General features: G+C 46.4%; 2 protein-coding genes across 2 annotated transcripts; both read left to right on the top strand.

Annotated features, from left to right (window-relative positions):
- Positions 1–378: 378 nt before the first annotated feature.
- Positions 379–1,329, top strand: LOC107111714 (olfactory receptor 2D3-like). Its single transcript, XM_015412728.1, has one exon. It carries the CDS (start codon positions 379–381, stop codon positions 1,327–1,329), a length of 951 nt encoding a protein of 316 aa, XP_015268214.1.
- Positions 1,330–4,382: 3,053 nt separating this feature from the next.
- On the top strand, positions 4,383–13,388 carry LOC107111713 (vomeronasal type-2 receptor 26-like). Its single transcript, XM_015412727.1, has 5 exons — positions 4,383–4,673; positions 6,377–6,799; positions 8,188–8,406; positions 11,339–11,465; positions 12,487–13,388. The coding sequence occupies exons 1-5, from the start codon at positions 4,383–4,385 to the stop codon at positions 13,386–13,388; spliced, it is 1,962 nt and encodes a 653-aa protein (XP_015268213.1).
- Positions 13,389–20,276: the final 6,888 nt, after the last annotated feature.

Genomic DNA, 20,276 nt, shown 5'->3' with positions numbered 1-20,276 from the left:
ACTTGAGCTCTTTTGCATTCTCAGAAAAAAGTTGGAGCTGAGTACTTCTGAGTATAAGTGCAATCCCTTACTCCCGGGGGAGGGGGGGAATAACCTGTAACACCATGCCTGGGGCAGTGATGCTCTGTATTCATGGTGGTACTTGGGGAGGGGGCAACAGTGGGAGGGCTTCTGGAGTTCTGGCCCCGTTAGTGGACTTCCTGATGACACCTGGGTTTTGGCCACTGTGTGACCCAGAGTGTTGGACTGGATGGGCCATTGGCTCAATCCACCATGGCTTCTCTTAAGTTCTTCTGTAGAACAAAGCATAGCTTCTTCTTTTATGACTCTTTCTGAGGAAATGTTCCTCTCTCCTTGCTCTGCAGATAAGAGCCCAGGATGAGGGCTGAGAACTTCACCTCTGTCACCCAGTTCATCTTGGTGGGACTTTCCAACCACCGCAAGACTCAGATTCTGCTCTTCGTGGTCATCCTCCTCATCTACTTGCTGACCGTGGTGGGGAACCTGGTGATCATCATGCTGATCCAGGTGGACTCCCGCCTCCACACCCCCATGTACTTCTTCTTAACCCACCTGTCCAGCCTGGAAATCTGCTATGTCACCAGTACAGTGCCTCAGATGCTGTCTCACCTACTGGCTGGCAATGGAGCCATCTCCTTCAGCCGTTGTGCCGCACAAATGTACATTGCTTTATCCCTCGGTAGCACTGAGGGCCTTCTGCTGGGCACCATGGCCTACGACCGTTACTTGGCTATCTGCCACCCCTTACTCTACGTCATTGCCATGGGCAGGTGGCGCCAGTTGCAGCTGGCCTTAGCCTCTTGGGCAGGCGGCTTCCTCCTCTCCGTGATGAATGTGGGTTGTACCCTTCGCCTCCCTTTCTGCGGCCCCAACCACATCAACCATTTCTTCTGTGAGCTGCCAGTCGTTCTGAAACTCGCGTGTGCCGACACTCACGTCACAGAGGCTGTTATATTTGGGGCAGCCGTGCTGATCCTCCTGGTTCCCCTCTCGGTTATCCTGACCTCCTACGGCCTCATCCTGTCCTCTGTTTTGCAAATGCAGTCGGCTTCCGGACGTCACAAGGCCTTCTCCACTTGTGCCTCTCACTTGGCGGTGGTCACCTTATTCTATGGCACTGTCATCTCCATGTACATGAGGCCTCGGTCAGGCACAGCCACTGACCTTGACAAGAGAATTGCCATCTTTTATATTGTGGTCACTCCTTTGCTCAACCCCATCATTTACACCCTGCGGAACAAGGATGTCCACGATGCCGTCGCCAAAGTGATCCAAAGATGGGGCTTGGAACCAAAGTTAAAGCATTAAAATCTTGCCTGACTGGTCGCCAGGCTCTCACAGGCTGTTAATAAACACTTTAGTACTGAAGTAAGATAGCTCAGCCAAAATAGCTCGGGGGTGCAAAAAACGTGGAACATCTTTTCCTGAAGACAAAGCAAGTGATATATTCTCCAGTCAGAATGACAGCTTATTACCGCCGCAGCCAATAGAGCAAGGCAAGGGGACAGTTTACTGCTCACTGTGTTCCAAATTTCTAGAATCTCTCATAAACGTTCAATGATAAAATTATTCTGAGCATAGTAATTGCCTTGTCAGATTTTCTTTTTACCCACAACGCAGGGCTCTTTGTGTAGCAGGAACTCCTTTGCATATTAGGCGACACCCCCCCCCAAAATAGCCAATCCTCCAAGAGCTTACAGTAGCCCCTGTAAGAAGAGTTCTGTAAGCTCTTGGAGAATTGGCTACATTAGGGGTGTGTCGCCTAATATGCAAAGGAGTTCCTGCTACAAAAAGAGCCCTGCCAGTGACATTTTAGCAAAAGGTATGAGCGCCATAGGCCTCAGCTTGACCTAGCACTCACCAAAACCCTAGCTCCAGAACTCAGTTTCCATGTTGTAAAGTAACACAAAGCAAGGAGGTCTCTGGCCATAAGTAGAATTCAAAAGCATTCCTTCACTGCTGGATAATTAACTACCTACACTTAGCCCAAATCAGATTAAGGGATTGTTGTTGTTGTTCAGTCGCACAGTCAAGTCCGACTCTTCGCGACCGCATGGACCAGATCCCGCCAGGCCCACCTGTCTTCCGCTGTCCTCTGAAGTTTGCTCAGTTGCATTGATGACACTGTCCAACCATCTCATCCTTTGCCGTCCCTTTGATTCAGAAAAGATTTTTCAATAGTCCCAATACCTGTCCTTTCAGGAGGTAATGTTTGCCAGAAGTTCTGGTAACAAAATATGCAGAGTTCCTTTAATTGACCACTAATGGTGCAGTCCTATGTGTGTTTAATCAGGCAGAAGAAAATCCTTCTGTTCCACAAGACTCTCCAGGATTTCCCGCTTACCAAAAGAAAATGGCTGCCCCTTGCAGGTTTTGAGGGGGAGGGATAAAATGGGCATGTGCAGAAATACCCCCCCCCTTTTGTGGGGAAAAGAAAGGGACAAGTAGACATAGTAGGAATCCCGGCAGGCCTTGAGTGTAGTGGTTAGAGTATTGAATTAGGACTGGGGAACTCCAGGTTCAAGTCCCAACTCAGCTAGCTGGCCATGAGGCTTACTGCATGACCTTGGGCCAGTCACCCTTAGGGTTGCCAGGTCTGGGTTGGAAAATACCTGGGGACTTTGGGGGTGGATCTGGGAGAGGGTGGGTTTTGTGGAGGGGAGGGGCTTCAGCATGGCGCAATGCCATAGACTCTACCCTTCAAAGCAGCCATTTTCTTCAGGGGAGCTGATCTCTGTCAGCTGGAGATCAGTTGTAAAAGCAGGAGATCTCCAGGCCCCAGCTGGAGACTGGCACCCCTAGCCACTCTTGTTCACCCTAACCTACCTCACGAGAGTTGTAGTGCAGATAAAATGGAAGAGGGGGACAACCACACATAACCTCCTCCCAAAGCTCCCTGGAAGAAAAGCATGACGTAAACGACACCAGAAATAAAAAGAGACAATATCAGCTTCTCTCTTGGGGGTAGTTCCGAAAGGAAGAAAACAAGTTATTGATTTTGCTCTTCGGGCCTCAACTCTGAGGGAATTATCTCCATTTACAATTATGTAAACCACTGTAATTTCCTCTCAGCGAAGGCTCCAGAAGGGGGGGGCGCAGGAAATGATCAAGAAGCACCTCCGAATGGGGTTATAAACCCAGCCAGCCAGCCAGGGGTGCCCAGAGATGGAGGCCAGAGTGAGAGACTGGCAGGGCTCTGTCTGGTCAAACATATTAGTGAAGATTTGAAATCTGGCCAGGTGCCCGCTTGCTAGAGTTTGAGGCTTTCCTCTTTAATTGTGTGGATCAAAAAAGGCCCACATGTTTCCCATTATGAAGTAGGCCGGCTGAAGCAGTGGCCATCCAAAGTAGTCCCCTGATAGGAGAGCAGGAGCGGTTGCACCTGGGGAGAAGATTTGCGGGTAGAATGGTGGGGGAGATGTTAATCCTACTTCTGTCCATTCTCATGTGGTGGGACATAAATGCTCTCCAGTGCTCTGCCATGGATCCTCTCCCTGTTCCACATGAATGGTACCAGCCAGGGGACTTCCTTATTGGTGGGATTCTTTCACAGATCCTTTATCCATTTTACATCATGCCTTTCCGAGAACAGCCTTCGCTGAGTTTATTTGAGGTGCCAGAGTAAGTCGGTCTCTTCACTTTTCCTCCTGAGAATTTCCTCCTGAGAATCGTTTATACCTGAGAGAGGATCCTCTGAAACAAAAATGTCTGTAAGCTTTGCTTCACCTTCACTTTTCCCAATCATTTTGTGAAGTGACAAAATGCAGACAGTGATTTACCAGGGCTGCTACTATAAAATAGGGGTAATTTATGTTAGACAAAGACAGCTGGATGGCCGTATTTGAAAGGTAGTTCCCCAGCATTCTCTGAATAGCTCAGTGGTCAGGATTTTGATGCATCGTCAAGAATTGTTTGGGCAGAATAAGATGTTTAGTAATTAAAAATAATGATATCAAATGAAAAGTGAGAAAGTAGAACCCTGAATGAGCCAGTTTGGTGTAGTGGTTAAGTGCACGAACTGTAATCTGGGAGAACTGGGTTTGATTCCCCACTCCTCCACTTGCAGCTGCTGGATGACCTTAAATAAGCCATAGTTCTGTCAGAGCTGTTCTCTCAAGGACAGTTCTGTCAAGAGCTCTCTCAGCCCCACCTACCTCACAGGGTGTCTGTTGTGGGGAAGGGAAGGGAAAGGAGTTTGTAAGCTGCTCTGAGACTCCGAGTGAAGGGCAGGGTATAAATCCAATCTCCTCCTCCTCCTCCTCCTCCTCCTCCTCCTCCTCTGAATGGACCATAATTATGAAAAAATCACTTGGTGCATGATAAAATTCTTCTGTTAAACAGCACTTAATACTATTTACAGAATGATAACCAAGTTCTACCAACATGTCCTGGCCTTGGCATTTGCAGTCAATGAGATCAATAAGAAACCCAAGATCTTGCCTAATGTCACTCTTGGTTTCCACATCTATGACAGCTATTATGATGAGAGGATGACCTATCGGACTACTCTGGACTTGCTCTTTAAAAGTCACTCATTTGTCCCCGGCTACAAATGTGATGTCCAGAGAAATGTGATAGCTGTTATTGGGGGGCTCGGTGGCGATGTCTCACACCGTATGGCAGACGTCTTAGGACTTTACAAGACTCCACAGGTAAGATGTGCATGTGGTGACCAATGTTCCCTCTAAGCTGTGGAGTCTTGTGAACAAAAATGCTACTTTGTGAGCTGCTGGCATTAAAGTTGTGAGCGGGCGATTTGGCTACTGCATAAATTAGTTTGCTCTGGAGCCCTCCTTCCTGAGCTAAGACAAAAATGTGTGAGCTGGAGGCTAAAAAACTGTGAGCCAGCTCACCCTAACTCAGCTTAGAGGGAACACTGGTGGTGACATGTGTCTGAGGGGCAGTGCAGATTCCAGAAGGGTAACTGTGTTAGTCTGCTGTAACCAAAAATACAAAAAAAGTGTCGTGGCTGCCTTTAAGGTGCCAGGTGACTCTTTGCCATTCAAGGCAGCGTAAATGTATTTAGGAAATGTCTGTCGTAAAAGCATTTCCCAGAAATTGTAGCAGATTCCCTTAATTTTAAGGGGGGGGGGAACTCACAGACCTGAATCACCAAAGCAGCCAGTGAGCTCTGCGAATATGAATTCCATAAACACACACACAATGCACTCTTCTCATATTAATACGTTCACTAAATCAGACAATTGACCCACAAGCCGAGTATTATCCACACAGCCTTGTATTATTAATCCATTCAAAAGAACATTTAAAAAAAAAAAAAACCCTTCCTTTATATGAACAGCATGGTTATTCCAAAACTTTCATCCCTGCCGGTTCAACTCCTGGAGTGAAATGTTGTATGAGACCTAATGTGGTATAGTGAGATTAGAACTGGGGAGACCTCGATTCAAGTCCCTACTGAACCACAGAGTTCTTTAGATGAACTTGGGCCACAGAATCATAGAACCTTTGGCACAAGTGCCATGGAATCAACCAGCTGCCTCTCAGCATCACCTTCTTTGGTGTTCGAGAAGGAAGAATAAAAGAAAACCATCCGGGGCATGAAAGATCAAAGCCAAATGGAGAGTGGACACGCAGACGCAGGAAACAGGAAGCGTGAAGTAGTGGAAGTTATTTTAGACACAGGGTCAGGTCAGACGGACATTTAGTGCGGGCTTCGCTGCTGATCCCTCGTGCTTTAAAGTTTCCTGTCCATATAGGCAAACCCGCCTCCCGCACCGAAGTGGGCTGAATCCCTCAGTTTCCACTCTTTTTATCCGTGTTTTCTGACACTCGTTGGAACAGGCGTTTTCCCGATATCTCGCGCTTTGTATCCGTGGTTTTGGTATCTGGACAGGAATCCGCTGTGACCACACTACCCTCCCCACCTCCCTTTTTTGTGTGTGTTTCCGGTTTAAGTTATGCACATGTGCAAACAGGCATTAGATTTTATTTTGGTCTTTTAAATTAGCTTGTATGTACGCCCAAGTGCATGGGAAGACAAGCGCATGCACAGGTTGTTGGTTTTTTAAAAAAAAATGCACCGCCGCGGGGACGGCACGCTGTGTAATCAGTGCTTCGCGCGAGTGAAGCGGAAGACAGAGGGACCGTCTGACCACCTCCAAGCGATATAAAATATCGCGGATAGAAGAACTGTGGGAAAACTAGCGCGGTAAGAGGTCCATGTGACCGCGGCCACAGTCTCACAGTTTGAGAATATTCAGAAAACAGAGTTCGGGACTTTTTGACGGTTGTCAAACTTGCAGATTCCTTCAGGAAACATTTATTCTATAAACACACACACACACACACTTCTCTTACCATCTTTCTCGTGTATCTTCACATTTCCTTCTAGCTCACATACGGCTCATTTGCCCCAGTGGAGAGGGACACAAAAGAGTTCCCTGTCTTTTACCGCATGATCCCAAATGAATCTCATCAGTATATGGCCATGATTCGTCTGCTCCTTCATTTTGGATGGACCTGGGTTGGACTGTTTGTCGTGGATGTTGCCTCCGGAGCTCATTTCCTAAAGGTTGTGGAGCCGTTGCTCTCCCAAAATGGAATCTGCTCATCCGTCACAGGAAGAATCCCCCAGCAAACAAACTGGAACAATGTGGGCGATGTTAATGTTTTCTTGGCAGACATCTACATCCCTTTTGAAGAGAACCGAACCCATACCTTTGTCCTCTATGGAGAAGCTTTGACCATTAATATAATGATGTTTTTGTTGTTGATGGGAGTCCCAGGATATAAAGAAAGAGAGTCATTGAGAAAGGTGTGGATTATGATGGGTGAGACTGATTTTGCATCAACGGGTTTTCTGAGATATGGAGACCTCCAATTCTTCCAAGGTGCAATTTCCTTTCAAACGCAGGCAAATGAATTTCTAGGATTCCAGGAATATCTTCAGGTTGTAAAACCTTATTGGGCACCAGGAGATGGTTTCCTCAAGGACTTCTGGGCACAAGCATTTGACTGTTCGTTTCCAAATCCTACAGAGCCAGTGAAAGCCAATGAAACATGCACTGGGGAGGAGAGGCTGGAGAGCCTTCCTATGGCTGTTTTTGAAATGCCCATGACTGGCCACAGTTATGGTATCAGTAATGCTGTCTATACCGTGGCACATGCTTTGCAGGCCATGCACTCCTCTAATCAGAGAACAGCAGTGGGACACAGAAGAGCTGAACTTCAAGATATCCAATCTTGGCAGGTATCGTCTTCACTGTATAATTGCATTGTGTCAATGAACAGATGAGTACATAGTGAGGCAGGTTCCAGCTTTCTTCTCCATGGCAAAATGGTATTGAATACATTATCCAATGGCAAATTTTTATATACAGGGGAGCGGTGGCACAGTGGGTATATCCCACTGTCTTAACATCCGAACTGTGTCAGTTCGAGCCCCGCGCTGGTGTGAGCAGCCAGCATGTTGTCCCCAGCTCATCGTCCACCCAGCGATTCGAAAGCTTCAGAGAGTAGATAAAATGGGAACCACTCCTTAGAGAGGGTGGGCACGCCAATCTCCCTTGTGGGAGGGTGTTAGCTGACGGTCGGACGTCCTGGTAGAGGCTTGGAAGGCGAAATAGCTTCTCTGCTACGAAAGAATCCCTGCAATGGCTGTTCCAGCCAGGCGGTGGCAGTGTGGCGATTGACATACAGGTCCTGAAGCCTGGCCAGCAAGCAGCCATGCGGAAAATGGCGGAGCCAAGCCAGAAGACGTCTATACCGGGCAGTGACAGCACATGCAATTAAAAATGAATATATGTTGTCTTCCCTATCCCCTACAAACATTGTTAGTCCCTTGTCTTTATTGAATAACTGTACATCGCTTTGAGCTCACTGGGGAAAGCAATTAATAAATGGAAAAAGTATTATTATATATATCTTTATTGCATTAGCAAAAAAGTCATAGCAACAGAACAGGATAAATGGCCAATTTTAGTAGCTGCATATTTCTTCTTAGACTTGGAACCTGGATAATGTTGAGTTGCGGTCATCTATGAATGCTAAATAGTTGCAACTTAGATCTGAATGCTAAATAGTTGCAACTTAGATCTGAATGAAACAACAGAAAAGTTTGTTTGCTGCCACATACGTTCAGATATCTTAGTACCAGTTCCCAATATCTTGTTACTGCTTTCTTCCCCATCTCCCTCTTTCAAGCTACATCTGTCTCTTCAAGGAATTTCATTTAACAACTCAGCTGGAGAACGTGTGTCTTTGAACGATAATGGAGAAATAGAAACTGGATATGATATAACAAACATGGTCATATTCCCGAACATGTCTTCCCTTAGAATGAAAGTTGGAAGGGTGGATTCCATAGGAAACGAATTCATCATTGACGAAAATTTAATTGTGTGGCAAAGACATTTTAAACAGGTATGAATTCTAGGGTATTCTCATGGGACACCATATTCTGCGTAAGGATGGTTTGTGGGGCAGAAGGTTGTCTATTAGTGGTTCCCTCCAACTGCATAGATAAACAACGATGAGAAACAGAGCCTGTCTAGCGGTTGAGCCTACCTTCTGGAACCCTCTCACCACAGAGATTAGACAGAAAGCTTTAGTATTAACTTTTTCTACAACTTGTAGGGCCTTTCTTTAGATGCAGGGTTTTAATCTCTGAAGGGAGGAGGATTGTGTTTCCAGGGGCGCGATCCCACAGCAACATCTGGGAATCATGCTGCGCCCGTCCCCAGCCCGTCCCCAATTCGCCCCTACCGGCCAAAACCCGCGGCAAAAAAGAACCACCTACCTAGGTGGTTCTTTATGAAAGGCCGCATCACCGCTGGCCATGGGATCGCCGGCGCGTCTGTTCGCCGTTGCATCCCCGGCCCCCGGCCGTACTGCGCATGCTCGAGCATGCACAGTTCGGCAGCCTCCCCCTCCCATTCATCTCTTCCTCCCCGGCATCTGATCATGCCGGGGAGCAATGCCGCCGCGGCTCAGGGGATCGTGAAATCCCACCGCAGCGTCTCTTTTTTGGTGCAGCTTTTAAAAGCCGCACTTTGCCCAGTGTTTGCCCTGCCGTGTGGCAAGGGCCCAGGAGGAGTTTCTGGGCTGCTTTTGTGTTATTTTTCAAATGCTAATTTTATCACCGTTCCTTGGTTTGTAATGGTTCATTTTTTATTGGATCATGCCTTTTACAAATGATGGACCTCTGAGGAGTTACATGGGAGGGGATATCTCATTCCCACATGCCACATCTTGCTTTCTTCCTCTTCAGACTCCTGCTTCCCCTCACCAGCTCTTACTTCCTGTATTCTTCTCTTTCCCCTAGCTTCCGCTTCCTGCCTGACCCCCATTATCCCACCTTCCAGCAACCCCCTCTTGCAAGCTCTTTCTCTCCCCTTCTCCAGCAATTAACGTGGGGCGATTTCTCACTAGAGCTGCCTCGCGGTTTGCCTCGACACAAACATGTAAATTTCACACCTGAAGCTGCGGGGCTGCATTCTGACTCGCAGCTTCACCCGATTTCCTCCGCAGTTTCGTGATCCTGGTTTTTGAGGATCACGAAACTGCGGAGGAAATCGGGCGAAGCCGCGGGTCAAATGCAGCCCCGCAGCCTCGGGTGTGAAATTTACATGTTTGTGTCTAAGCAAATGGCGGCTGCGCTATGAGGCAGCTCTAGTGAGAAATCGCCCGTGGTGTGGGGGCCAGTTTGGGTTGCCAACCTTCAGGGAGATAAATAGTCAAAGAGAGATCCCAGGAAAGAGGCTAAATAACAAGGGGAAAAAACCTGTGAACAAATTACAAGGAATATATTATAAATATTCAACACTTATTAAAGATAGCAATATCAATAAGCTCTGTTCATACAACCGTTCCAAAGTCTAAGACATGTGCGTTCAGTCCACAATCATTTCCATTCCCATCCAAAGTGCCTGTCTCAAAAAAACGTTGTCAGTTTGCTGTTTTTAAAATACAGCAGATAAGCTTTTCAAAGAGTTCAGTGGGTTCATTTGGAGCCAGTTTGGTGTAGTGGTTAAGTGCGCGGATTCCCCAGTCCTCCACTTGCACCCGCATCTTGGGCAAGCCATAGTTCTGGCAAAGCTGTTCTTGAAAAAAGAGCCATTTCTGTCAGAGCTCTCTCAGCCCCACCAACCTCACAGGGTATCTGTTGTGGGGAGGGGAGGGGAAAGGAGTTTGTAAGCTGCTCTGAGACTCCTTTGGGTAGTGAAGGGCAGGGTACATATCCAATCTTTTCTTCTTCGGAATTCTGACAGTGGTGGCCGCAACCACAAAATGCCACCACCAGCTCTGAAGGGTGGTTGGATTTGTTAAGAGAAGAGGAGGGTGACAGGCGGAGGCACAGGATGAAATCTGATGGAGGGCCTCACTGCATGTTACTTTCCCCCTCAGGGTGTCCCCAGGTGAGGAAGAGAGGTGTGTTTTGAAGCCTTGCACATTCCAGCAATGCTCCCTCTAAACTGTGGAGTCTTGTGAGCAAAAATTCTACTTTGTGAGCTACTTTGAGAGCCAGTTTGGTGTCGTGGTTAAGTGCGCAGACTCTAATCTGGGAGAATCGGGTTTGATTCCCCATTCCTCCACTCGCACCTGCTGATGTGACCTTGGGTCAGTCACAAGCTCTGGCACAGCTGTCCCTGAAAAAGAGCCGTTTGTGTCAGAGTTCTCTCAGCCCCACCCACCTCACAGGGTGTCTGTTGTGGGGAGGGGAAGGGAAAGGAGTTTGTAAGCCACTTTGAGACTCCAAGTGAAGGGCGGGGTATAAATCCAATCTCCTCCTCCTCCTCCTCCTCCTTCTCTTCCTTCTTTGTTTTCAAAACATAGCAGATAAGCTTTTCAAACAGTTCAATTCCAAAGTGAATGCATGGAGACTGTAAAAAGGTCACTGCTTTCCCACCTCTGATGGAGCCTGTCAGCCTTTACACATCCGTTTCCAAAAAGCTTTTTCAAAGAGGGGATAGGACATTGTCCATACATGCAATACTGCCACTCCAGTATGAATAAGCACAATTTACAGGATATATTGTTGTTAATGTCCTATCCATCATGATCAGGAAAGTTCTAGAAGGTTGTTGCTGGTACAGGACTAGATGCAAAAAAGGTTCTGGTCCCCCGTCAAAACGTGCACAGGCACTTCTGCTGGCACACAACCTCTTGGATCAAAAGTACTGGTGCAGATGGAAGCTTTGCCTCAGACAAAAGCTCTTGTGTGACAAGGACAGAAGCTTTGAATTCAACCCATCACATTCTCCATCATTCCATTTCAGTTGTTCATTGCTGCATTCTTCCTAAACGATAATGTCTCCTAGGGCCCATCCTAAAATCTTTTCATGTTTTGGGATAGATGCCTCCCCTTTCTTTGTGTAATGACCACTGCCCTCCTGGTTACCTAAAGAAAAGGAAGGAAGGCGAGAAATTTTGTTGCTATGATTGTGATCTGTGCCCAGATGGGAAGATTTCAAACCAGACGGGTACGTGATGCCTTGCAAGAACTTCTCCTGCATGTGGTGCTAATTCTGATGATAATGTATCTTAACGAGAATGTACCATACCGTGTATGCAGTAAGTTGGTAAACCAGAGCTCTGTATCGTTCCTACAGAAAAGGTTAGGGCAATTTTTACACAGAATCAGAAATTTGGGGAAAGGGATCAACACAAGGCCCATGTTTCCAAGGCTCATGTTTCCATTCATCACACAGATTTCAGCTGTGGGTCACATGTGCTGAGAAACCAATTGTGCATATACCAGTATGATGGGACTGGAGCAATCAAGACTTCCCCAAGGAATTCTCCACATTGGTCAGCAACTTGTATTGCCATATTGACCCTAGATGTAAATCATTTTTAGCATCTCTGTATGCAGAGTTCTGTTTAAGCTAGAAGGCTACAATTATTTAAGGGGAGGTCATAGTTGCCTTTCCTGTATTTACTACTTACAGACATGAAAAGGCAGGTACGTATGCTTTATGATTGGGTAAAATAACAGTAATTAATTATCATATGGTATTGTGTGTAGAATAGCCAGGAGATCCAAAGATTGTCTGGCAGCTACAAGTTCGAGCTCTTCGCGTTCTGCACCACTAAGTGGCGAGCTAGACTTGTTTTTAGGGGCTGAGAGAGCTCTGAAAGAACTGTGACCAACTGAAGATCACTCAGCTGGCTCTATGTGGAGGAGTGGGGAATCGAACCCAGTTCTCCAGATTAGAATCTGCTGCTCTTAACCATTATGCCAAACTGGGTCGCGAGTAAAATAACAATTAAACACAATGGAAGTGGTAAATGTTTTAAGCACAATAAATAGATAGCAAGAAGACTTCAGAAAAATCATCCAGCAAGAGCAGAAAGAATATTTTTAAAGTATTTCCACATGTCTACATCTGGTGGTGAGGTCAGTCATTGCCAAGCCATCCTCACTGAAGACAAACATCATAACTGGCACTATATCACAGGTGTACTGGCACTCAGGTGGGCTGTTTTTCTCTCTTTTTCCAGACATGGGCAACTGTATCAAATGCCCAGAAGATCAGTATCCAAACAAGAACCAAGATGGCTGCATTCCCAAGATAATAAGCTTTCTGTCTTGTGAAGAACTTTTAGGAATCAGTTTAGCCTCAGTAGCCATTTTTTTTACCCTGATCACAGTCTTGGTACTAAGTATTTTCATTAAGTACAAAGATACCCCCATCGTCAAAGCCAACAATCGAGAGATCACCTACACGCTTCTTGTTTCCCTCCTGCTGTGCTTCGTCTGCTCTTTGCTCTTCCTTGGACAGCCAACAAAGCTGACCTGCTTATTCCGACAGTCGGCTTTCAGCATCATCTTCTCAGTGGCTGTTTCCTGCTTGTTGGCCAAAACCATCACTGTGGTGGTAGCTTTTATGGCCACCAAACCAGGGTCCATCATGAGGAAGTGGGTGGGGAAAAGACTGGCCAACTCCATTGTCTTTTCCTGCTCCCTCGTTCAAGCAGGCATCTGTGTGCTCTGGCTGGGAACCTCCCCTCCATTCCCCAATTTGGACACACAGTCTCTTAGAAGAGAAATAGTTGCAGAATGCAACGAAGGGTCTGCCACTATGTTCTATATTGTTCTTGGCTACATTGGACTCCTTTCCATCATAAGCCTGAGCATGGCTTTCCTAGCAAGGAAATTGCCAGACTGTTTTAATGAAACCAAGTTCATCACCTTCAGTATGTTGATGTTTTGCAGTGTTTGGTTGTCTTTTATTCCAACCTATCTGAGCACCAAAGGGAAGTACATGGTGGCTGTGGAGATCTTCTCCATCTTGGCTTCCAGTGCTGGTTTACTGACATGTATATTTTGTCCAAAGTGTTACATTATGATAGTTAAACCTCAGTTGAACAAAAGGGAGCAAATAATATGGAGATATGGTTAAAATATCTAACTGTGCTGATAGGTATGTGTCTTTGTGTGGGTTCGTATCACATGTATTTATCCCATGAAATGAAGAAAGTAGACCCAGTCTAGGGCTCATCTTGAGCTACCGTCAATATAGTACAATCTCTCTTTCAGAAATTTTGGGCATTCCTGTCAACTGCCAAACTGCTCATGTCTGTCCTATGGACTTACTTGCACTGCTATGTGTAAACTACAACCAAAACAAACAAGAACAACAACATCAGCTGTGGACTTTGCAGTTGAACTTGAGGGCTCAGAAGATAATTACAGTGATTATGAACATTAAAAATAGGTTGAATAAAATATTCAGTTTTAGAAGTTGTGAAATTCTAATGTAGCCTTTGTAAATAAAAATGCATGCATATTGAACTGTTGCTAAATGTACAAAACTAAAAGACGTTTATTTGCAGTAACAAAAATGGATCCATTCTCATGTACCTAACTATGGCATATCAAAATGAATTTCTTCATGCTATGGCTCATTGGAAAGGCACAGAAATGGGCTATAATTGTCTAATATGCTTTAGATGATTATCTGAATTAGGTAAAGTGTCATATGCAGTAAACTGTACAAAATGTGTGGGGGGAATGGACTTTTCCCTTGATCTATGCCATATCATGAAAACAGTAAATTATTATTAGTATTAGTTATTAGTTATTTGTAGGTAGTAGTAGTAGTAGTAGTAGTAGTAGTAGTAGTAGTAGTTATTTAGCTTTCTAATGGTGCTTTAAAATTTTAAATTGGTCTCTTGGTTCACAAGCTATACCTCCATTTATAAATGGTAGGAAAAACTGGCTTTGGCCACCTTGATGACATCATAAAAAGCACAAACTAACTATCAGAATGGGTTACCACATCCAAACATAATACATAAGCAGACACCTGGGGGGGGGGAGAGAGAAACAAAGAAGTTTTGCCACACTCCCTGATACTATGTCATTTTTTCCTGCTCTTGGCCCATTGACTATATTGCACAGTATTGCACAATGACGCCCTTGCATAATTGACTCTTGGGGTGCTATATAGGTTAGGCAGGGAGTGGGCATCCTCACCAAATCCTGCCTATCTCTGAAAAATCCTACCCCCATATCTACCAGGTCCCATCTGCACTGAAATAGCATATTAATCGAACACCCAGCACCACTTATAAACCCTACCCTCACTGCACTCACATATTCAGCATACTAGTAGCCACAGAAAAGCTGTACAGTAGTCCAGGGCTACAGTTGGCTGTGTGATCCCTCCCTAATAATCAGAAGATGTGCATCATGGGAGTAAATTAATAATGCAAAACTAATTGTTTAGTCCTATGCAAAGTGACACCCTTCCAAGTCCATTGAATTTAGGGGGATTCTGCATCTAGCATTCGCTCCATATTTTGTCAACTGGGATGAAAAGGTGCAGCTGAAAATCACATTCAAATTCCCTGGGGCAACGCCATACTGATTGCAAAGTCACCCCTGAACGGCCATAAATCTATGCAGAAAGTACCATAAAACCTGAGCCAGTTTGGTGTAGTGGTTAAGTGTGTGGGCTCTAATCTGGGAGAACCGGGTTTGATTCCCCACTCCCCCACTTGCACCTGCTGGATGACCTTGGGCAAGCCATACCTCTGGCACAGCTGTTCTTGAAAAAGAGCAGTTTCTGTCAGAGCTCTCTCAGCCCCAGTCTGTTGTGGGGAGGGGGGGAAAGGAGTTTGTAAACCTCTCTGAGACTCCCTTGTGTAGTGAAGGGCGGGGTATAAATCCAATCTCTTCTTCGTCTGATGATGATGATGATCAAAGAAAGTGAAAGTGACATGCTGTGAAGAGGGCACCATAAAATCCAATGATCAAAGGAAGTGAAAGTGGCATGCAGTGTAAAGGGTGCCATAAAATCTGATGGATTTTATCGGAGGAAGTGAAAGCAGCATGCAATGCAGAGGGGAATTTCTCTTCCAATGTGGGTTTTGTAAAACAGTGAAAGGGAAAGCCAATGCAGAATTGCCTTAATGGGTTTAGAAAGGTACAACTCTGTTTGGAATTGCACTGCAAAGGACTTTTCCCTCCAAATAGCTAATGATTGAGTTTACTCAACAGACCCAAGAGACTGAGCTAACAAACAACCATTAATCACCCCAAGCTATTAAGGGACTGGTGCAGTCCCAGGAGAGCAGATCTACAGTCGTTGTCATCTTCCTGAATCCTCAAATCTTTGAGAATCTCCAGGAAGGGAAAAAAGAAAAACCCCAAGCAGCTTGCTGCCATGCCTTCCAAAGCTGAGATTTCTTAGGCAGTGGGAAAAGCCAAATTGTGTTACTTGTTACATTCTAGGTATCTGCAAACTGGTTGGAGGTGCATTGGCCACAATGGTTTAAGAGACAGGGCTCCTGGGCAAAGAGCTAATGCTCTGCACATATGTATGAAGTTCCTCATATTTTCAGCTAAAGGATCTCTGGGAACCTGGCTTGGAAGGACATCTTACTTGAAACCTTGGAAATATGCTGCTAGACAAGATGATGCTAGGCTAAGTGGACCACTTCACAGCATAAAGTAGCTTCTATCCTAGAAGTAAAATAGCTGGTCAACAGCTGTCCTATTGACATTTATTTGTGTATGCCTTTCTCGTAGAAACAGAAACCCTGATAACTAATAGCAACAAACTAAGGAGAAAATGTGTCCAAGATTTTCTAAAGTAGCATGTGTCCATGGTCCATAACTCATTTCAGAGGAGCTTTTGACACTTCTGGCCATTTTTCCACCTAGGAAATTTCAGAGGCATTCCAACTGGAGTGGGGGGAAAGGCATGAAACTTTTAGGCTACTTAGGTGCTACTGCGGGCAATTTTCAGAGCCGGGGGAAAGAAATCACCAGACATCACCTCCCGTACGAGAAATGCTGTAAATTTTCTCCCTGGACGCTCTACTAGTCCCCTGACCTTCCAAAGAGTTCCCCATCATCTTGAATTAAATAGCTGGACCCAACTCGCTCAGCTGCTGTGCACCTTAACTGAACCTGGGCAGCATGCAAGCTTCCTTCTTCGTTGTAGAGGAACACCAGTGAGAAGAACCCAGGTAAGATTATATGTTACTGGGTGTCACGAACGCGGTACCAGGCCAGGCAAGAGCAAGGTAGTCCAAAAGCAGTCCAAAGTCCAAACTGGGCAAGCAGAAACACCGAGAGACCAAGTCCAAATCACCAACCGTTAGAGTAGTCGTTAAAGCCAGTGTTCCAAAGAAGTCAGAAGCCAGGGAGTCAGAGGTCCGAGGTACAGGTCAGGAGCATAGTCATACGAGCCGAGGTCAGGAGCCGAGAAGTCAAAACAAGGAGCTGGAACAGGAACACGGGTGGTGAGGTGCAAAGCTTCGTCCAGAACGACTAGTTGCTAGCACAACTAGTTGGCACGAGTGAGAGAGCTAAATAGCTCGTAAGGCTGTCGGCAATTAGCGCACCCTGATTGTGTCCCGGCTCCTGCTAGTACTCAGGGCTAAAAGAGCACCTACCATGCATGCACGCCTCCCAACGCTGGGATGCCATTTCCTGTCGGCATTGTCCCCACAAGTGGGATACCAGTGGAGGCGAGTCAGGGGGAGTTTTGATTCGGCGTGATTCTGCTTCAGCTGTTATTGGAGCAGCTTCTGTGGCTTCAGTCCTGTCAGGTGCGGGGTTTTCAGGAGCCGAGAGCTCATCCCCAGCAGTACTTTGGTCTTCTACTGGGGCCAAATGCTCATCCCCAGCAGTACTTAGATCTCCTGCTGGGGCCAAGTGCTCCTGTTCAGCAGCAGCCGTGACACTGGGCATTCAGATAATAGGCTATTGTTAACTGATGCAGATAGGCCTCTGTAATCAGGTAGCCGACATCCACAGGCATTTCAAATTTGGAATAGCTCTCGTACTGAAGTGGTTAGAGAGCTGGATTAGGCTCTAGCAGACCCCAGTTTGAATCCTGATTCTGCCATGGAAGTTTAGCTTCCATGAGAGTCAGCTTGGCATAGTGGTTAAGAGCAGCAGACTCTAATCTGGAGAACTGGGTTTGATTCCCCACTCCTTCCACATGAAGCCAGCTGGGTGACCTTGGGCCAGTCATGGTTCTCTGAGAGCGGTTCTCAAAAGAGCTATCTCAGCCCCACTTACCTAACGGGAGAGGGGAGGGGAGGGGAAAGGAGATTGTAAGCTAGTCTGAGACTCCTTCGGGTAGTGAAGGGCGGGGGATAAATGTAACTTCTCCCCTTCCTCTTCTTCCCCTCCTCCTCCTCCTCACTGGGTGACCTTGGCCAGTCACTCTCCTTCTCAGCCCAATGTGTGTCACAGAGTGATTGGTGTGAGGATAAAATGAAGGAGGGGAGACTGGGGCTATCAACTGCATTGGGCTCCCCTTTGAGGAGAAAAAGAAGAAGAAGAAGAGATTGGATTTATACCCCACCCTTCACTACCCAAAGGGGTCTCAGAGCGGCTTACAAACTCCTTCCCCTCCCCACAACAGACACCCTGTGAAGTAGGTGGGGCCAAGAGAGCTCTGACAGAAACTGCTCTTTTTCGAGGACAGCTCTTATCAGAACTACGGCTTGTCCAAGGTCATCCAGCCAGGTGCAAGTGGAGGAGTGGGGAATCAAACCCGGTTCTCCCAGATTAGAGTCCGCGCACTTAACCACTACACCAAAAGCAAAACATAACTATCTAAAAAGAAGAAGAAGAAGAAACTGCTTTATTAAGAAGCTCTTTGCATTGCCCCTCCTCTGAGAGGTCACCCCCCCAGGAGCCCATAGAAATGTACAAAAGAAATTCCAGAATGTATGCACGATCACTCACTATGGTCACACTCAGGGCTTTTTTTGTAGAAAAAGCCCAGCAGAAACTCATTAGCATATTAGGCCGCACCCCCATGTTACCAGAAGTGTGGTCATCCAACCACACCCACCTTTTGCTTGTTATTCTGTTTACCTTGTTTGTTGTCAAAACCCAGGGCCTTTTTTTGTAGCAGGAACTCCTTTGCATGTTAGGCCACACACCCCTAATGTAGCCAATCCTGATGAGTTTCTGCTGTTGGGTGTGGCCTATTATGCTAATGAGTTCCTGCTGGGTGTGGCCAACTTGGGAGCCAGCTGGAACTCCGTTCCTGTGCGTTCCTGCCCCAAAATAGCCCTAGTCACACTCCATGGTCAGGTACAGCATGGACTGTAAAATTGGCTAAGGTGTGAGCTCACTGTTCATCTGACATCAGTTCTTTCTGCATTTGCCTGCCACTCTGAATTTTCTCAGGGTTTGACTTGAGGCAGTTGAAGTCCACAGCAAAACAGCATCCAAATAACCCGGGTCAACAGAAGGCTGAAACCAGACTGACCACTGAAAGGAGGTGATGTGATGTAGAATGGGAGAGAAAACTGGATTAAAAAGAAGGCTGAATTCAACTTTAGTGCAGAATTGCTTGGAGGACACTGCGATGAACATGGATTAAAAAGAGACCGCAGAAAGGGTCATCTTCTCCAGGCAACAAACCATGTTTTGTGCTGACCATGTGGAAGCACTGTATCTGTATCCTCAAATGGTGGCATGTGCCTGTCTTAAAGGCAAGCCGTAGATATCTGGGGGGGACTCAAATGAACCCGTTCACCCTTAAGGCAAAGGAGTTCCTGCTTCTCACACCACTGGGGGCAGCCAAGAGAAGGGAAGAGATCCTGATTTCATAGTACAGGTGATCCTTTCTGCTTTCTTTTAAAGAAAGCATACTCCCTGAGAAATCACCTTTTCTGCTACAGAATTTCCACCCCGAATAATTCAGTTCAGCCCTAAAGAAATCCTTTTTTTTAAAGGGGGGAAGGATATGAAGAACAAACAAAGGATTCCTCTCACAGTAGGTAAGGGTAGGTAAGTTCAGATAAGGGAAACCTGGGCCCCTGCCACACGAGGGAAGAAGGGACGGCCAAAGTGCGGCTTTTAAAAAGCCGCACCTAAATAGGCACGCGGCGGCGGGATCATACAGATCCCCTGAGCCGCTGTGCATTTGCTCCCCGGCACGATCAGATGCCGGGGAGAAGGGGAGAAAGGCACGGGAGTCTGCTGAACTGCTTATGTCGGAGCATGCGCAGTTCGGCAAGGAGCCGGGGATGCGCCGGCGAAGGAACGCGCCGGCGATTCCACGGCCAGCGTTGCTGCGGCCCTTTGAAAAGAACCACCTCGGTAGGTGGTTCTTTTTTGGTGCGGATCATCGCTGGAAGGGCCGGATCGGGGACGGACACGGTACGCTTCCCAGATGTTGCGGTGGGATCGCGCCCGTTTGCTCTGCCCCCATTCCGTCCCTTTCCCGGCCCTAATCCTCTCGTGTGGACAGGGCCCTGGAAGAGCAAAAGTTCATGCCTACTTTGCCAGATTTGACTCTCAAAACTGTATACCCTGGGAATTGTGTTGATCTTTAAGGTGTTACTGGGCTTAATCTTTGCTTTTCTAAAGCAGACCGACATGGCCTGAAACTATCTTTGAGGAAACTTGGAGAATCAAAAGAAGAGCCAGTGCAGTGTGGTGGATAACATGTCAATCTAGCACCTGGGATATCAGAACTAAAATTTCCACACTGCTGTGAAACGCACAGGTTGACCCTGGGCCAGTCATGTTCTCAAAGGCTTTGTCTTTTGAAAGCTCATACCCCAAAAATCTTCTTCTTCTCTAAGGTGGTACTGGACTCAGATCTAGCTCTTTGCAGTGTTATTGCAAGGATAAAACAAGGAAGTAAAAGCCAAGACTGTTGCCTTCAAGAAGGAAGGATAAAGACAGAAAACATAGAATTGCAGAGTTGGAAGGGGCCATACAGGCCTCAATGTTCCCTCTAAGGCGTGGAGTCTTCTGAGCAAAAATCCTACTTGGTGAGCTGCTGGCATTGTGAGCAAGCGAT

The sequence above is a fragment of the Gekko japonicus genome, unplaced genomic scaffold (assembly GCF_001447785.1).
Source record: "Gekko japonicus isolate JY-2015 unplaced genomic scaffold, Gekko_japonicus_V1.1 scaffold669, whole genome shotgun sequence".
Classification (NCBI taxonomy): Eukaryota; Metazoa; Chordata; class Lepidosauria; order Squamata; family Gekkonidae; genus Gekko; species Gekko japonicus.
The sequence above is the reverse complement of the archived record's forward strand: the minus strand, read 5'-3'. Positions and strand labels throughout refer to the sequence as shown.

Excerpts from the sequence above, each read along its gene's own strand:
- LOC107111714 (XM_015412728.1), top strand. The coding sequence starts at position 379 with ATGAGGGCTGAGAACTTCACCTCTGTCACCCAGTTCATCTTGGTGGGA.
- LOC107111713 (XM_015412727.1), top strand. The coding sequence starts at position 4,383 with ATGATAACCAAGTTCTACCAACATGTCCTGGCCTTGGCATTTGCAGTC. Across the intron at positions 8,407-11,338 it reads GGCAAAGACATTTTAAACAG|ATGCCTCCCCTTTCTTTGTG; the intron begins GTATGAATTCTA and ends GTTTTGGGATAG. Across the intron at positions 11,466-12,486 it reads GAAGATTTCAAACCAGACGG|ACATGGGCAACTGTATCAAA; the intron begins GTACGTGATGCC and ends CTCTTTTTCCAG.